At 52.7% G+C, this 16237-nt stretch overlaps 4 protein-coding genes across 8 annotated transcripts in view; 3 read left to right on the top strand and 1 right to left on the bottom strand.

Moving 5' to 3' along the window:
• NR2C2AP (nuclear receptor 2C2 associated protein) lies at positions 1-1782 on the top strand. Its single transcript, XM_065917358.1, has 5 exons — positions 1-419; positions 621-711; positions 1071-1176; positions 1248-1315; positions 1571-1782. Exons 1-5 carry the CDS (start codon positions 382-384, stop codon positions 1688-1690), a joined length of 423 nt encoding a protein of 140 aa, XP_065773430.1. The 5' UTR covers positions 1-381; the 3' UTR covers positions 1691-1782.
• RFXANK (regulatory factor X associated ankyrin containing protein) lies at positions 1734-7341 on the bottom strand. Of its 3 annotated transcripts, XM_065917355.1 has the most exons (10): positions 7234-7341; positions 6764-6903; positions 6064-6258; positions 4472-4555; positions 4268-4333; positions 3918-4018; positions 3615-3740; positions 3192-3258; positions 2746-2826; positions 1734-1959 (listed from the first exon to the last, which is right to left on the bottom strand). In XM_065917355.1, the coding sequence occupies exons 3-10, from the start codon at positions 6248-6250 to the stop codon at positions 1889-1891; spliced, it is 783 nt and encodes a 260-aa protein (XP_065773427.1). In that variant the 5' UTR covers positions 6251-6258; positions 6764-6903; positions 7234-7341; the 3' UTR covers positions 1734-1888. The 3 variants fall into 3 exon arrangements, with proteins under 3 accessions (XP_065773427.1, XP_065773428.1, XP_065773429.1); XM_065917356.1 differs by lacking the exon at positions 7234-7341 and having other exon boundaries at positions 4472-4552; positions 6764-6984; XM_065917357.1 differs by lacking the exons at positions 2746-2826; positions 7234-7341 and having other exon boundaries at positions 6764-6984.
• Positions 7314-16237, top strand: part of BORCS8 (BLOC-1 related complex subunit 8) — a 13394-nt gene continuing 4470 nt past the window's right edge. For all 3 annotated transcript variants that reach the window (XM_065917359.1, XM_065917360.1, XM_065917361.1), the window contains exons 1-5: positions 7314-7461; positions 10225-10337; positions 10815-10879; positions 14358-14468; positions 16082-16157. In XM_065917359.1, coding sequence (XP_065773431.1) covers positions 7425-7461; positions 10225-10337; positions 10815-10879; positions 14358-14468; positions 16082-16115 — 360 coding nt within the window. In that variant the 5' untranslated portion in view covers positions 7314-7424 and the 3' untranslated portion in view covers positions 16116-16157. The remainder of the gene's footprint in view (positions 7462-10224; positions 10338-10814; positions 10880-14357; positions 14469-16081; positions 16158-16237) is intronic.
• Positions 14422-16237, top strand: part of MEF2B (myocyte enhancer factor 2B) — a 25404-nt gene continuing 23588 nt past the window's right edge. The window contains exons 1-2 of the mRNA XM_065917354.1: positions 14422-14468; positions 16082-16157. The gene's annotated coding sequence lies outside the window, so the exon portion shown is untranslated. The remainder of the gene's footprint in view (positions 14469-16081; positions 16158-16237) is intronic.

Consider the following 16237-nt stretch of genomic DNA (forward strand, 5'->3'; position numbering starts at 1 on the left):
GGCGCGCCTGCGCACACGGCTTTCACGCGGTTCCGGATCTTGCTTTTGGTTCCGAAAGCAGTTTGAGAGAAACTGAGGCTCCGAGAAGGAGCGACTGCTCCCTAAACCTATAGGAAACCTATTTACCTTCCTTGCACCCACTGTGAAAGGCCTGGCCTGGGGTCGTTAGCAGAGTCTCCAAAACTCCAGGTTTTTCCAGCAAGGGGTTGGTTGGTCAGGGCGACATTTAGGCCTGGAGAGACCGGGCAGTGACGGATCTTGTGCCGCGCTGTAGGTGAGGACGCGTAGATTCTGAGGCGTGAACAGGGCCGCGCTCAGGGGCCTGGATTCGAAGCTGGACTGAGTCCGGCCCTGAGTCCTGCGAGGCTTTGTGGAACCGAGATGACCCACTCTTTGGTTTGTCCAGAGACAGTGAGCAGGTGAGAGCCCCGGGAGGGGTGGGGTGTGAACGGGAGGGGGGGGGGTGGCGAGCAGTGGCGGACGAGGCACTTGGCCTGGGGTCTAGTCCTAAGGGGCAGACAGAAATGAGGGAACCGGTGGTGAGGGAGGGGTGAGCCAGGTAGTAGGCGAGCCCTCGCCTCGGTGCTCAGCACCTCTCCACGCTGCGACTCTGCATTTAGGGTGAGCTCGGTGCTGAATCGGAACACCAGGCAGTTTGGCAAGAAGCACCTGTTCGACCAGGACGAGGAGACGTGTTGGAACTCGGACCAGGTGATGCACCCTCTCCTGGACTCCACCCCTAGTGTGAATCGGAATCAGGGCGGGGAGTCTGAGGGATTCCCCCTTGGTCCAGTGGTTGAGAGATTGTGATTTCACTGCTGAGCGTGCGGGTTCAATCCCTGACTTTGGAACTAAGATCCTACAAGCTGTGCTGCACCGCCAAAACAAATCATTAGGGGTCTAGTGTCCCCTGAGAACCTGGGGGCTCCCCAGCTGGGCAGATTGGCCAGGAAGGGAACCTGTGCTCACACTTTGCTCCCCACCCCTCATGGACTGTCAGTGAGAGGGACAGGCATAGCATGGCTGAGTATGAAGTGCTCACGGGCCTTTCCTTTTCTGTCTGCTTCCAGGGTCCCTCCCAGTGGGTAACACTGGAGTTTCCCCAGTGCATCTGTGTCTCCCAGCTGCAGATCCAGTTCCAGGGGGGCTTCTCCAGTCGCCAGGGCCGCCTGGAAGGTACTTGAAAACCCTGGAAAGTGGGGAACTAGAGAGGGCTCGCTGCCTCACTGCTTCTTTCCCTGCTGCAGGTTCTTTGGGGAGTGAGGCTCTTAGCAAGATTGTGGATTTTTACCCTGAGGACAACAACTCACTTCAGATATCCTGCTTCAGCTGCTGGGTGGGGTGATCTGCGCCTCTGAAAGCTGTGGGCCCTGGTGGGTGACCTTGGGCAAGTGGCCTCTAGGTCTCCACTGGTTCACCTGTAAAATGGGCTCATGACAGTCTGTTCTGTGCGAGAGCTTCTGAGGGACCAACAGTCTGCTGGGTCACCCAGCATGGTGGATATATCTGAGCTGGGGCTGGCGGGTGGGAAAAGATAAAGAAATCTGTTTCCCTTGACTGTTCTGCTTACACCTTCCCAGTGCCACCTGCTGAGGTGGACCGGCTGAAGGTGACGTTTGAGGACACCACTGATTTCTTTGGCCGAGTGGTCATCTATCACCTACGTGTGCTAGGGAAGAAGAAGGTGTGAGGCTGCTGAGTGGCTGCCTCCTCCAAGAAGCACAGCAAAGTCCTTCAAGTTCTGCACAGAAGGTTTATTGGTTCCTCTTGGAAAGGGCCCCCTCCCACCGTCTGTCCAGGAGCTGCCTTTGAAGCCGGTTCTGGGTTCCCCCAGCTCTGGGTCAACCATTTTGTTCCCTGAGTGTCTTAAATCCTTGGTGGGTGGTGTTTACTCGGGGTCGGCGGGCACCAGGTTGCTCTGGAAGAGTTTAAGGATGTGGTTCTCAATCACCTGTTGCACTGGAAACAGAACAGGTGAGAGGTGAGCCATGAACTGAACAGTGGCTGCAAAGATACAGGCCAACCTGTACCTTCCCCTCAGGGTATAAGCAGGGGCCTCAGCCCTGGGGCCTGGATGGAGGACCCATTTCCTCCTCAAGTAGATCAGATCCTTGCCAGAGAACAGCTGGGAAGACAGGCCCCTGCCCTAGGAACCTCAATTTCCCCAAAGTTTGTAAAAACGCATTTTTGGAGGTTTTTCAGTTATAAAAATATTCCTTACCCAACAAAATTGGCAAACTGGAACTTTCTCAAATGGACTAAAACTCCATCAAGGAAGGATGGAATGGGATGTTTCCCATGCACCACCCCCCATGACCCCAGGGGTTAGTTCTGTTAGGATCTCCCCATTTTCTGAAGTAGGGAGTCAAACGGGGGTCTGTCTCCAGCCCCTGTTCACGTCCACTTCCTGCCATGGAGGGGGCTGGTCTCCATGGCCATGCGCACCGTGGCCCTCCTGGTATCCTCGCCCCGTTGGGGCATCCTTTGGACCTCTCAGTGCCTGCATGTCCCTCCATTACGGCCCCTGTCACTGATACACATTGGCCTCCTGCCCCAGTACACGGGGAGCCCCAGAAGCTGGGACTAGTACATGCCCGGGCCAAGTATACACCAGCACCTGATGTTTGCTAACATGAACACTTTGGCTGCTAGCATCTGACATCCAAAAGGGATGTCCCATGCACCCTGCTGTGGATTATCCCACCTACAGCACCCTGACACTGCCTCCAAGTGTCTCAGGCCAACCTTTCCGATATCCCAAGGCCACGGCGAGGTCCATCGGGGTGTAGCCGGAGTCTGCCTCAGTGGTGAGATCAGCTCCTCGTGCTGCAAAGCAGAACAGGTGCTGCAGAGGAGGCTGGGCTGAGGACCAGGAGCCTGGGTGGGGTGCGGAGGTGCAGGGACTACCCACCACGCAGCCACAGGTCTGCTGGTAGCTGTGTGGCCCTGGATAAGAGCCTGACCTCTGATGAATGTGGCCACTGGAATCTCCACCTCCAGGGTCTCTAAGGTATGCAGAGTGTGTGTGCTCAACCCAGTCAGCCAGACCCCTGTGCTGTTCCTGCCACCTCCTGTCCCCACCTCAATCCTGCAGGAGAAAGCTCTTACCCATCCTAAGAGCAGTTCAGGCAGAGCTCAGACCCTTCCCTGGCCGTCAGGATTCCTGCAGGGCCAGCCTCTACTGCACTCACCCAGCAAGGCCTCCACGCACTTCACATGGTTCCCACGCACGGCGTACAGCAGTGGCGTTCCTCCATTCTGTCAGGAACAGGGGTACAGGACAATTGACACCATCTTTTCCAGATTCTCATGAATCCCCACACCTTCCAATTTAATGTGGCTCCTCCTCCTGTTGGTCACTTGGCCCATCTAGCTTATTCCCTGGATCTCAGTTTAGATACTGCTTCTTCCAGGAAGCCCACCCTGACTTCCCTTGGCTCTACAGGCGGCCTCAGCTCTGTCTACTATATCTGAGCTGTTTATGTGTCAGCTAAACCCCTCAAAAACAAAACAAAACAAAACAGGTAGCTCCATGAGGCTTGAGGATGGGTCTCAGCACCCCAAACAGACTTGGTATCCTGTGAGGTGCCCAGGGCCAGTAGGTGGCGCCTCACCCAGTCATAGATGTTGATGTCCACGTCACGTTCCAGCAGAAGCCCCACGATGTCCGTGTAGCCACCGGTGCTGGCCAGTGACAGGGCACTCTCCCGCTCCTTGGCCAGGATGTGGGGGTCAGCACCCTGGGAAAAGCAGAGGGGGCAGTGACAGAGCCAGGGCAGAGGGAGGGTGGGGGCAGCCTCTGCAATCCTGGAGCCCCCATGTTAGCTCCATCTTACAGACACGGCCCCAGCAGACTCAGCTGAAACCGCTGCCCGCCCTCCAGTCCTCAGGAAGCCCCCAGCTGGGCTGGGACGCACCCACTCGAGCAAGAAGCGGACAGTCTCGATCTCTCCAAAGGCGGAGGCCCAGATGAGGGGGGTGAAGCCGCGCTCGTCCGGCTTGTTGATGAGGTTGTCGCCTGGCAGGAGGGGGGTGGTACCACTGGGATGTACCCCTGCCCACTCTCCCCAAGGCTGCGGTACTGGGGGTGGGGTGGGTGGCTGGGGTCAGGTGTGGGGCAGGGAGGCATACATGTGGATGACACGTGTGGACATGCGCAGGCACGCGTACAGACACAGGCACACACGTGGAGGCTCATGTCATGTCAGCAGCCACACACACACACCAGCAGGTGAAGTCACACTGGTGCATGCGTGTGGGCACACACCTTTCCTCAGATGCTCCTTCAGTTGGCTCAGCTCCCCTTGCGCTGCAAGCTGGTGGATGGACAGGGCTGGGGGCCGAAGAGAGGCAGAGTCTGCACCTGTCCCATCCCTGCTCCAGTACTCCGTTCACTCCCCGTCCAAAGTCGCTCCTCCCAGCACCTGCCACCCCACCACTTCTCTCCCCCAGGGACCAGGGACCCACTCACAGTCCAGGGTGGCTGGCAGGGCCGAGACTTCATTGCCCCGCTGCCGGTTGGTGAGGGTCGTTGAGTGCTTCAGGGAGCTGCCTGCTGGGAGAGAGAGAAAGGGCCTCTGTTTCCCCTGAAAATGTTTTGGGTTTTAAGGCCAGACCCTGGGGGCTTGGCGGAGAAGGCAATGGCGACCCACTCCAGTACTCTTGCCTGGAAAATCCCATGGACGGAGGGACTGGAAGGCTGCAGTCCATGGGGTCGCTGAGTTGGACACGACTGAGGGACTTCACTTTCACTTTTCACTTTCATGCATTGGAGAAGGAAATGGCAACCCACTCCAGTGTTCTCGCCTGGAGAATCCCAGGGATGGGGGAGCCTGGTGGGCTGCCGTCTATGGGGTTGCGCAGAGTCAGACACGACTGAAGCGACTCAGCAGCAGCAGCTGGGGGCTTGAAACTACCAGAGGCAGTGCCTGGCTTCACTGTCCACTCACTCCACCCTCTCAGATGCCCAGGGTGTATATTTCTCCTCCATCCTGGGAAGGTTCTGCACAAAGTCTCTGCCCTCAAGGGCCCATGGACAAGCCAGGGAGTCAGACAGAAACAGAAATAGAATGAAAACTTAAGCTGAAATATGGGCTCAGGAGAAATGAAAAGCAGGTGGAAGAGGGGCAGAAAGAAGGAAGGGCAGGGGGTGAGTCCCTTTCAGAGAAAGTGGTCAGAGAGGGCCACTCTAAAGAGGCCCAACTGTGAGCTTGGCCAGTTGAAGAAACCTGGGGAGAGGTGTAGGAAGAGCATTTCACACAGAGGGAACAGCAGGGGCAAAGGCCTCGGGGGGATCGTGTCACACTCTCAAAAGATTCCCGTCAAAAAAAATCCTTGGGTGCTCAATAAGTCAGACATAGAATTATCATCCGACCTAGCATGGTACTCCCCAAAGAGTTGAAACCACGTGTTCAAACAAAAATTGAACATGAACATGAACATACATGTTCACAGCAGCACTTCACTCACTAATAGGGGAACAACCCAAATGTCCATCAAGGCATGAATGAGTAAAGTAAAAATGGTCTTTCCATACTATGGAAGATGATTCAGCTATAAAAGGGATGAAGTACTGACACACACACATTACAATGCAGGTGAACCTTAAAAACATGCCGAGTGAAAGGAGTCAAATGGAAAAGGCGACATGTTATATGAACCCATTTATAGGAAATGTCCACAACAGGCAAGTCCACAAGCACAGAAAGCAGATTTTGGTTGCCAGGGGCTGGGAGAAGTGGATGGGGAGCGACTGCTAATACCTCTGGGGTTTTCCTTTTGGGGTGATGGAAGTGTTCTAGAACTACAAAGATGTGGAAGTGACACACCATGGTGACTTACTGCCACTGAATTGTAAGCAATTCCAGTTAAAATGGCTAATTCTATGTTATGTGCATTTTACCACCATTTAAAAAAAGAAAACAATCCAAAAGCAATCCCTCACAGGGTGGAGAGGGAAGACACATTCAAGGTGACGGGACACAAAGACAGAAGTCTTGTCTTGAGCCTGACATGTCACCGATCTTGCATCCCAGAAGCAGAAGTCCAGGGGAAGTATCCTACCTTGAGGTGAGGAGCTGCCAGCATCTGGCTCAGGATTCCCAGGCTCCGGGGTACAGGGGAAGAGACTGAGTACCACAGTGTCTGAGCCGTCAGGGGACTCGTCCCTGGGGTCTTCGGGGTCCCCAAATTCTGGGGTTGAAGGCTGCTGGATCAGGCTGAGATCCTCGACAGGCTGGGTGTGCTCCATGGGGAAAGCTGGTGGAAGGGCCAAACAGGGAGAGATGGTAATAATTATCAACAATTCATTAAGCAGGCACTGACTACATACCTGGCCTTACGTAGTAAGGGCGGGTAAACTCAGACTCAGCCAGAAAATAAAAACCAGAGTCGTTTTAATTGGACTTCTTGGACCCACTCCTCCCCACCACCAGAGCACACACAACAGGCATTGCTTAAAAGCCCTGGCTCTGGGGTGGGCTGTCTGAATCCCTCCACTTATATGCTGTGAAAGCTTGGGCATCTGACTTAATTTCTCTAAGCCTCAGTTTCTTCATTAAAAAAATGGGGAAATGAGGCCTAAAAAAATCATGTCTGTAAATATCTGAGCAGGAGGACTGATACCCGGGCAGACCTTAATAAATGTCTGCTGTTGTTTTTTGGGGGGAGGGGGAAAATCGCTAGAATGAGCAAGGGCTCAACAAAGATGTGATTGGCTGCATCCCACCCGCCCCTCCCAAGCCAATCCATCAGGTCCACTCACCTCCAGCTAGCCTCCTCTGCCACCCGACGCCGCGAGTCAGGGTACCCCCAAACTCGGGGGCGCAACTCACAAACTTTTCTCTTCCAATTGATGCAAGGGGCAGCAAGATGGAGCCTGTACTGTCTGCGCCTTGCCTGCTTCTGCTGGGACGAGAGCAACTTGATACGCGACCGCTACCCCCACCCCGAGTTCTCCCACTGCGCCTGCGCGCCCCCTCCCCCGGCAAAAGTGCGGAAAGGCTGGAGCAGTAGGAGCGGCTTCGGGCCCTTTAAGGCTTGGGGGTGGGCCGTGGCTTCCGCCAAGGCAAGAATTATGCAATTGCGCCTGCGCGTTCCCGTCCCCGCCGCCCTTATTTCCCCAGTATGTCTGCCTCCGGAAAAGGGGTTCGGTAAAGGAGGGCACCCATGCCCCTTCTCCGCCTGAGCGTCCCTCCTGGAGCTTCAAGGGGCCTCCGGCCCCTCTTCACTCACCTCCCGATTGCCTCTTTCCCCAGTCTCTCACTCACGGCCCTTCTGTCTCGGTTGACTAAGAATCTAGACGGGAAGACCAAGTAGTACCGGAACTGGATAAGCGCGGCATCCAGTTTCGTAGGGAAAGTTTGGGCTGGTGTCTCTACCTCCAGACTTCCGGTTCCGGTCCTCGGAATAGGGCCGTAGCTACTATGGAAGAACCCGAGATGCAGCTCAAGGGGAAGAAAGGTGGTGTGGGGCCCCACGGGGGGCGGGGCGGAGGGGCCGAGGACTCATAGAAGGGCGATCTGAAGGGGGGTGACAGGGGGCCACGGCGCTGAGGGAGCGTTTGTGGGTAGTGATTGAATTGCCAAGAAATCCCGGCTCAACCGCTGACTAGTTTTGAAACCTTTAGAGACACTGTGCCTCGGTTTTGTCATCTGTAAAATGGGGAGTATAATAGTCTCCCTGCCTCCCCCCCTTTAAAACTGTTATGAGAATTCAGTAACGTGATATGGTAAAACAATGTGTAAAACACTGGAAGAATGCCAGGGGCGTGGCAGTTGTGTGTACTGTTTCCTTTGTATTTAAGCATTTGTATATATTTTTTGTTGTTGTTCAGCTGCTAAGTCGTGTCCCACTCTTCGGGACCGCATGGACTGTAAGCCCACCAGGCTCCTCTGTCCATGGGATTCTCCAGGCCAGGATACTGACGTGGGTTGCTGTGCCCTTCTCCAGTTGTATATATTTACATACCTGTAAATCACATAGGATTAGGGGCAGGAGGAGAAGGGGACGACAGAGGATGAGATGGCCGGATGGCATCACTGACTCAATGGGCATGGGTTTGGGTAGACTCCGGGAGTTGGTGATGGACAGGGAGGCCTGGCGTGCTGCGATTCATGGGGTGGCAAAGAGTCGGACACGACTGAGCGACTGAACTGAACTGAACTGAAATTACATAGTTACAAGTTACAAAACGCCACTAGCTTATTTTTAAAGTGTCAATGTCGTTAATTTGTTACATACATCACTGCTAGTTAATGATTTAGACGTCACAAGTACATTTAATTCCACATCCTTCCTAACAGCACTGTAAGGTGTAAGCTATTACCACTGTGTTCATTTTCAAAAGGAGGAGCCCTTAGAGGGTAAGAGGACATACAGTTTGGAAGTGGCAGGCTGGGCTCTGCCTGAGTCAGCACAGTGGTGAGCTGGGCAAACCCAAACCGGACAGTCTCAAGCACAGCCTCCCCTGACTCCCAGACACCAGTGGGTTCTCCCTCACTAACTACACTGTCCTGGGCAGTGGGATAGGGTCCATCTCTGTAGCAAACCTTGAGGTGGGTTCTGTTATCCTCCCATTTTTTCAGATGAGAAAACTGAGGCTCAGAAATACTTCTGCCCTCACAAATCCCAAGTTTTAAATAAACATAACCTAATAAAGAATGAAACCTTTTACACCTGAAACTAACAAAACATTGGAAGTCAACTATACTCCAGTGTAAAATTTTAAAAAAGATTAAGAATTTAAGTATAAGGGAAATGAACAAAGTTCTGAGGTTGAGAGTGAGGTTGAAGGGACATCTGATTAAGCTTGGTGATCAAGGAAGGCCAGGAGGTGACAATTGAGCTGAGGGGTGAAGGGAAATGAGAGGTGGGGATGGAGGCAGTGTCATTGGCAGGATCGAGTACAAAGGCCTTGAGGTGGCAAAGTGTTCAGAGCTGTGCTTCAATACTAGCCATAGTACTTATTAATATTTAAATTAATTAAAATTAGGTAAAATTTAAAATTCAGCTTCTGAGTCACATTTTAAGTGCTCAGTAGTCGTATATGACTAGTAACTACCATATTGGGCAGTATAGATTATAGAGTCCTTCCATCATCTCAGGAAGTTCTTGTGGACAGTGCTGAATGTCCATGGAAAGCCGTGAGGCCATTGTGCCTGGGGCAGAGGGCCAGGCAGGCGGTGGGGGGGAGTGGTAAGATCAACAGAAAATGCAGAGCCTTCTGGTCCATGTGAAGCAAGGCAGATTTGCTTCTCTGGCTGACGGGAGTCATAGGAGTGTTTCAACCAGGGGAGAGACCCATCTGATGTGTTTAGTAGGAGCTCATCTCGTCTGTTTTGTGGGGACTGGATTGTTGGCAGGAGGGGGAGCAGGGAGACCAGGGAGCAGCTAAGTTTGGGTTCTAGGTGAGGGACAACTATGCCTGGACCAGTAAGGGCAGTGCAGTGGTAAAAGTGGGTGAGTTTGGGGCTTTGTTTTGTGACCGAACAAGCAGGAGCTGCTCATTGATGGGGTAGGAAGGGCAGGGACCACCATCTGGCTGCTGTTTTTGAGGCAGATCCTGGGATGAGGAGTTGTCTTTAATTAAGTTACTAAGAGAGCCCCACAGAGGAGAGGGGGAAATAGGACAGGTTTGGGGAGGAGGCTGAGCAAACAGCAACCTCAGGTAGAATCCTGCAGAGGGGAGCCACGGTCTATTCCCACAGGGGAGCTTATGGGGATGAGTCACACTTCTTGAGTTGTTCAGACACTCAGCGTGGGTTGTGGACTTTCCTCCCCCTTGGTGGTCAGTTATGGCCTGGAACCATCCACCCATGTAAACTTGCAGGCACTTTTGGGTCCAGTAGCCAGTGGGCATCTGAAGAAGAATCTCTTGATTTTGTCACAGGTAAATGAAATGTGAGTGGATTTGAGTGGGTGGCAGCAAGCAAGTAGGTTTAGGAAGGGAAGGATCATGAATTCACTGGATACATTAATGTCATCAAGACTGAGGCCCTTCTGTGACTCCCAGATGGAGTTATTTGGCTCTGCTGTGATCACCTGCAAGCCATCACCAGGGCCACAGGTGACCCAGCTGGGAGTGTTGCTGGGCTCTCCTCTACTCTGGGTGGACTCACGGGTTGAGCAATCAGAAATCTAATGCTTTGTCTCCTTGATCACCTGTCAACCCTATCTCCTTCTCCCCACCGGCCCCACTTTGCCAACTGTCCATCCTGGACCCAGTTACTGACAAATTCACCGAGAGTGTCTACGTCCTGGCCAACGAGCCGTCTGTGGCCCTGTACCGGCTGCAGGAGCACGTGCGCCGCTCTCTGCCCGAGTTGGCCCAGCATAAGGTAAGGGTCCTGTCCTAGCGACTGACCTCTCCCAGGGGCTGCACCTTGTGAGCTGGGGCCTGCTAGGTGGAGCAGGGAGCACAGCTCCTGTTGGTGCAGGAGTCAAGGCCGGGACACGAGCAGGGAGGTGCATGGTCACTGACCCAACTTGGGGCTGGACGGATACACCTGGGGTGGATTTGGAAGAAGGTGCTGCGTCTGCTGTGACCCATGTGGTGAGAAGGAGGCAGCCACATGAGGACCCAAGGGAAGGATGTGTCAGGCAGAGGGAACAGCCTGTGCAGAGGTCCTGAGGCATAGTTGCCACGTGTTCACCGAAAGCCCAGACAGGAGGGGTGGGAGTTGCCAGAGGAAAGATTGGGGCTGGAGGGGTGGATCTCAGCAGCTGTGGTGATTGGCGTTCGGGTGCTCCATTCCCGAGAACTGGGAGGAAGGAGGTAACAGCCAGCCCTGCTCACAGCTCCCCACCCTCCACAGGCTGACATGCAGCGGTGGGAGGAGCAGAGCCAGGGAGCCATTTACACCGTGGAGTACGCCTGCAGGTGAGCACCGTGGCCTCCCCGCTGCCAGCAGTGCCCCACTGTGGCCTGGGTGTTCAGGGGCAGCTCCGTCAGCTGCCTGCTGAGCCCTGGCCTGCCAAGCCCACCTGAGTAGGGGCAGGTGGAGCTCAACTCACCTGGCCACAGGGCAGAGTTCCAGCCCAGACCTGTGCTGCTCACTATTTGATCCTCACGTGTCTCAGTCAGGCTTCTTCCTGGTCCTCAGCAGCCCCCACCATCTGTCATAGGAGGGGTCATAAGGATTCCAGGAGGTGCCTCAAGAGGCCAGCGTTTCCCACCCACAGCCACGACCACAGACTGACTGGTGGGGTGGATGGCAGCTGGGGGTAGTGCCCAAACACAATACTGTTTATTTTAAGTTTTTATTTCTTTCTAAGTTTTTATATTGTAGTAAGAGGCGCATAAGTAAAATTTATTATCTTAACCATTTTTAAGTGTACAATTCAGTGGTATTAAATATATTCATAATGCTGTGCAGCTATCCCCACCACCTACCTCCAGAGTTCTTTTCATCTTGCAAAACTGAAACTCTGACCCTGTTAAACATGAACTCCCCATTTACCACCCCCATTCCTGGCTTCTGCCATTCTGCTTTCTGTCTAAAAATCTGTCTATTCAAGGGACCTCACATTAATGGAATCATACTTTTTTTTTTTTGGTCTTTTTGTGACTGTCCTCTTTCACCTAGCATAGTATCTTCAAGGTTCATCCACATTGTAGCCTGTGTCCGAATTTCCTTCCTTTTTAGGGCTGAATACTATTCCATCCTATAGATGGACCACATTTTGTTTATCCATTCATCTCTTGGACATTTGGGTTGCTCCCATGTTTTAGCTACTGTGAGTAAAGTTTCTGTGACTGTGGGTATACCATTTATTATTTGTGTTTTCTTGTTTGCTTACCTTTCTCTAAATACCCAGAATTTTTAACCACAAGTGAAAGATGCACCTGATAATAGAAAGCAGCAGTTGGTGTTTCTCCCCGTTATTGCAGCTTTGCCAGCCTGCCTCCTGTGCTTCTGTTGGCTCCCCGTGACTATATTTCATGTCCAGGCTTGTTCCATTTGCTCTAGGAGTTGATGACTTGGGAGTGCTGTTTGCTCCTAGTGCAGGCTGTAGGCTGTTTTGGTGGAGGCTAGACACTCCCCAGCAGTCCTTGTCCGTGGCACTGTGGGATTTGCCTGCCTATTTCTGTTGTATAGTCAAAGTTCCTTGACAGGAAGTCCTGTTGCTGGGAGTTCTGCCATCACCAGCCCCCTCTGCTGGGGCTGGAGGGTGATCCAGACTGATGGCATCTTCCTGGGGATTGTGATTACAAACACTCTTCTCAGCTCCAGGAAGAGTAGAAAAGATAATGGAGTTTTTCTTGCAGCTACTAAATAGTTCCTGGTCAGCCAAGAACCTTTCAGCCCAGGTTTGGAACTTCCCTGGTGGTCTAGTGGCTAAGAATTCAAGCTCCCAATGAAGCAGGCCGTTTGATCCCTGATCCGGGAACTAGATTTCACATGTTGCAGCTAAGAATTTGGATGCTGCAACTAAAGATCCTGTGTGCCACAATTTAAGACCTAGTGCAGCCAAATAAAAACATTTTTTTTTTTTTTAAAGGCACATGTTTAAGGAAGAACAGATCAAAGTCTGTATTTTCTCCCAGTTCCTCTAACTGCCCTGTCCATTGCAGGAGGTTGGACCCTCGTTGGCTGTTCACACTTACATTTTAATGAACTGAAATAAAATGAAAGCTTCAGTTCCTCAGTCTCACGAGCCACATTTCAAGTGCTTAACAGCCATCTCAGTGGATAAAGAATGTGTCCATCATGTTCCAGAATGTTCCATGGGACTGCCTTGTGGTAGGCAGGGGGCCTGTCTACTCTGAACTCTGAGCACTTCTCTTTAGTGAAATGTAAATTTCTCTAATGCTGAAAGACTGTTTCCTATGGACATGAAAAAGCCCTTTTAGTTGTTTAAAATGCCTTGTGCAGTGTTAATGGTTGGTGTGAAACTGGGAGAAACTATATGGTCTGTTGGTTGGGCCAGTTGTGAACTTGTGTTAGAAAGCTTTTTATCGAAGTGGACAGATACTAGGAAAGCTGACTGCATTTGGTGGTGTCAGATGAGCAAATGGACAGTCTGGGTTTCAGCCAACGCTCCCCTCCTTTGATCTCATGGCCATTTTCAAGCATGTCCTTGACTGATAATAAATGGGAGTGACTTCTTTGTCTTTAATAGGACTTGAAAACGACCCTTTTATTTTTACTGTAGGTGTCATCGCCCAGGCAACTTTCTGGCATTAGCAGTGCCCCAAGAGGTTTGGTGAATATTTTCCTGTAGTGCTGTTGGAAACAACATTTTTATTAAACATTCATCCATGTGGCAGCAACACTAGAGCTTAGCACAGCTTTGCAGTAGTGCCTCCCTAATGGTGCTGAGTCTAAACTCACTTTCAGAGCTTTTCACAGTCCAGCTGACAAGCTTCCTTCAGGGGGAGGAATAGGTTACCTAAAAGGAAAGCATGATATTTTAAAAACTGAAAGCTGAGTGCAGAAGAATTTATGCTTTTGAACTGTGGTGTTGGAGAAGACTCTTGAGAGTCCCTTGGATTTCTAAAGGAAATCAGTCCTGAAATTCATTGGAAGGACTGACGGTGAAGCTGAGGCTCCAGTACTTTGGCCACCTGATGCAAAGAACTGACTCATTGGAAGAGACCTGACCTTGATGCTGGGAAAGATTGAAGGCAGGAGGAGAAGGGGACGACAGAGGATGAGATGGTTGGATGGCATCACCAACTCAATGAACATGAGTTTGAGCAAGCTCTGGGAGTTGGTGATGGACAGGGAAGCCTGGCATGCTGCAGTCCATGGGGTCGCAAAGAGTTGGACATGACTGAGCAACTGGACTGAACTGATTTTAGTTACATAAGGTCTTTGCTATGCATGAGGGCTTTCTCTAGTAGCGAAGAGTGGGTGCTACTCTCTAGTTATGGTGCGCAGGCTTCTCATGGTGGTGGCTTCTCTCATTGCAGAGCACAGGCTGTAGGGTGCATGGGCTTCAGGAGTTTTAGCACATGGGCCCTAGAGTGCCTCTTCAAGCAGTTGCGGTGCACAGGCTTAGTTGCTCCAAGGCATGTGGAGTCTTCTCGGACCAGACATCAAATCCATGTCCCCTGCATTGGCAGGCAGATTCCTATCCACTGTACCACCAGGGAAGTCCAAAGCATTTATTTTTGAGGTCATCTTTGAATGCTTACAGCTCCTTCAAAGCATTGAATGGTCTAGCAGCCATCAAGCAAAAGTTGTATCTTGCCATCCAGTGTTCTGGTCCATGGGGAAATCTAAACTTTAAGCACACAGTGAGCCCTCGGGGAGGCCCATGGAATCCCCCAGCAGCTGGACAAACCACTGGGCCAGTGCGGGTATCCACTGGTCTGCTCTGCTGCTGCTGACTGGGTCCCCCTCCCATTTCAGTGCCGTGAAGAACCTTGTCGACAGCAGTGTCTACTTCCGCAGCGTGGAGGGTCTCCTCAAACAGGCCATCAGCATCCGGGACCACATGAACGCCACAGCCCAGGGCCACAGGTAGCTCCTGGGAGCACCCACCTCTCCTGCTCTCAGCCTCCTTGCTGTAAGGACCTTCGCTGCTCAGCCAGGAGCTGCACCTTCTCGCTCCTTAGACAACTCCCTTGCTTGGTCTCGCGGTGGCTGGTGACTTCCTCTTGCCCTTTGCCGTCTGTAGTGGGAGTTGAGTCAGTCCGCACCCAGCTCCTGCGCGCTGCTGTGTGCTTGGGCTGGGTGCTGGGGGCAAGGCAGTGACCAAGACAGTTTTGCTCGAGGCCTCGGGGAGAGGCACACGGCAAGCAGGTAAACACGGAACAGACAAGAACATTTCAGATACGTGTGAAGGAGGAGAAGGGGCCCCCTCTGAGGAGGTGGCAGAGATGCAAACAGAGGCTTGAACAATATGCAGAGGTGACCATGGGTGGGTGTTTGGTGTGGCAGGGGTGGGGCAGAGGCCCTGGGCCTGGTGAGCTGGATATGTTGGAGCAACATCCAAGGTAGTTGCACCTGGAATGGGTGCAGGCGGGGAGACAGAGCTAGGGAGGTGTGCAGGGGCTCTGAGGGCAGCAGGGAGGGTGCCCAGAGCTGAAAGAGGCTTTGAGCCAATGACCAGATGGTCCAAAAGGGAAAAGTACTTACAGTTCTTGCACAATGGGGAGAAGTAGCTCTTTTTGGTTTTGTTTTCATTATAACCTAATAAACATGCATTTGAACACCCATGTACCTGCTGTACCACTTCCCAGGTGGCTCGGTTATAAAGAATCCACCTACCAAGCAGGAGACACGAGTTCGATCCCTGGGTTGGGAAAATTCTCTGGAGTAGGAAATGGCAACCACTGCAGCATTCCTGTCTGGAGTACTGGAGTGCTCCATGGACAGAGGCGCCTGGTGGGCTACAGCACGTGGGGTCGAGAAGAGCCAGACACAACTTCATGCCCAGGCGTCAGCAGCAGCAGTACCTGCTGTGAGCTGTCACTTGACCTCGAGATGGGTCTGACTCCTGCAGTGTGGGGTTCTGGCATGCCTGCCCCCCACAAGGCTTTAGAAAGGAAGAAAACACCTTTATGTTGCTGTGTGTGATAACAGACATAAGAACTGTCAAAACCGAAAAAGCCTTGCGTATACGTCAGAAGGGACATGCAGTGGCCTGCCCTCTGAGGGTGGCATGAGCAGGGTGCTTGGGGTTCACCAGATCACCACCTGGCTTCTCTGCCGCGGTGGGTGACAGCCACGGGGACTGGAGTTCACTGCAGCGAGCTTTGCACCGTACCCCGCCCCCCCACAGCAAGGCCACAAAACCAGTAGCTTCTCCTTTCAGCTCAGTGGCCCAGCTGCTTCCAAAGGCTCTGCTTGTGCCTCTGAAAGATGCCAGTAGCAGCTTGTGTCGTAGCTGCTCACCCCCTCTTGCCTCTCTTCGCAAGCCCCAGGGATGTGAAGCTCCCAGACCTACATGAGACCCAGCCATGACCTCTGAAATGGGTAGCTGGTCCTGTTTTTACAAAGGATACCCTGAAGGCTCAGGCCAGGAGTCCTGGGAGACTGGCGCGTGACCCCAGTGTGCAATCCAGTCTAGCCAAGCACGCCTCAGGGCCTTGGACCTCAGCCTCATAGACGCCGCACATGTTTTGTTCCAGCCCCGAGGAACCGCTCCCACCCTCCTCAACCTGATCCTGGAAGAGACCTGGAGGTGCTCCGGCCCCTCTGACCCAGGTCAGTGCCGAGCGGACCTGGAGCCTCTCTGCTCCGTGCTCTGAACTAACCCATCCTCTCAGCATCTGAGAAGGGAGCTG

This window comes from Muntiacus reevesi, chromosome 1 (assembly GCF_963930625.1).
Source record: "Muntiacus reevesi chromosome 1, mMunRee1.1, whole genome shotgun sequence".
Classification (NCBI taxonomy): Eukaryota; Metazoa; Chordata; class Mammalia; order Artiodactyla; family Cervidae; genus Muntiacus; species Muntiacus reevesi.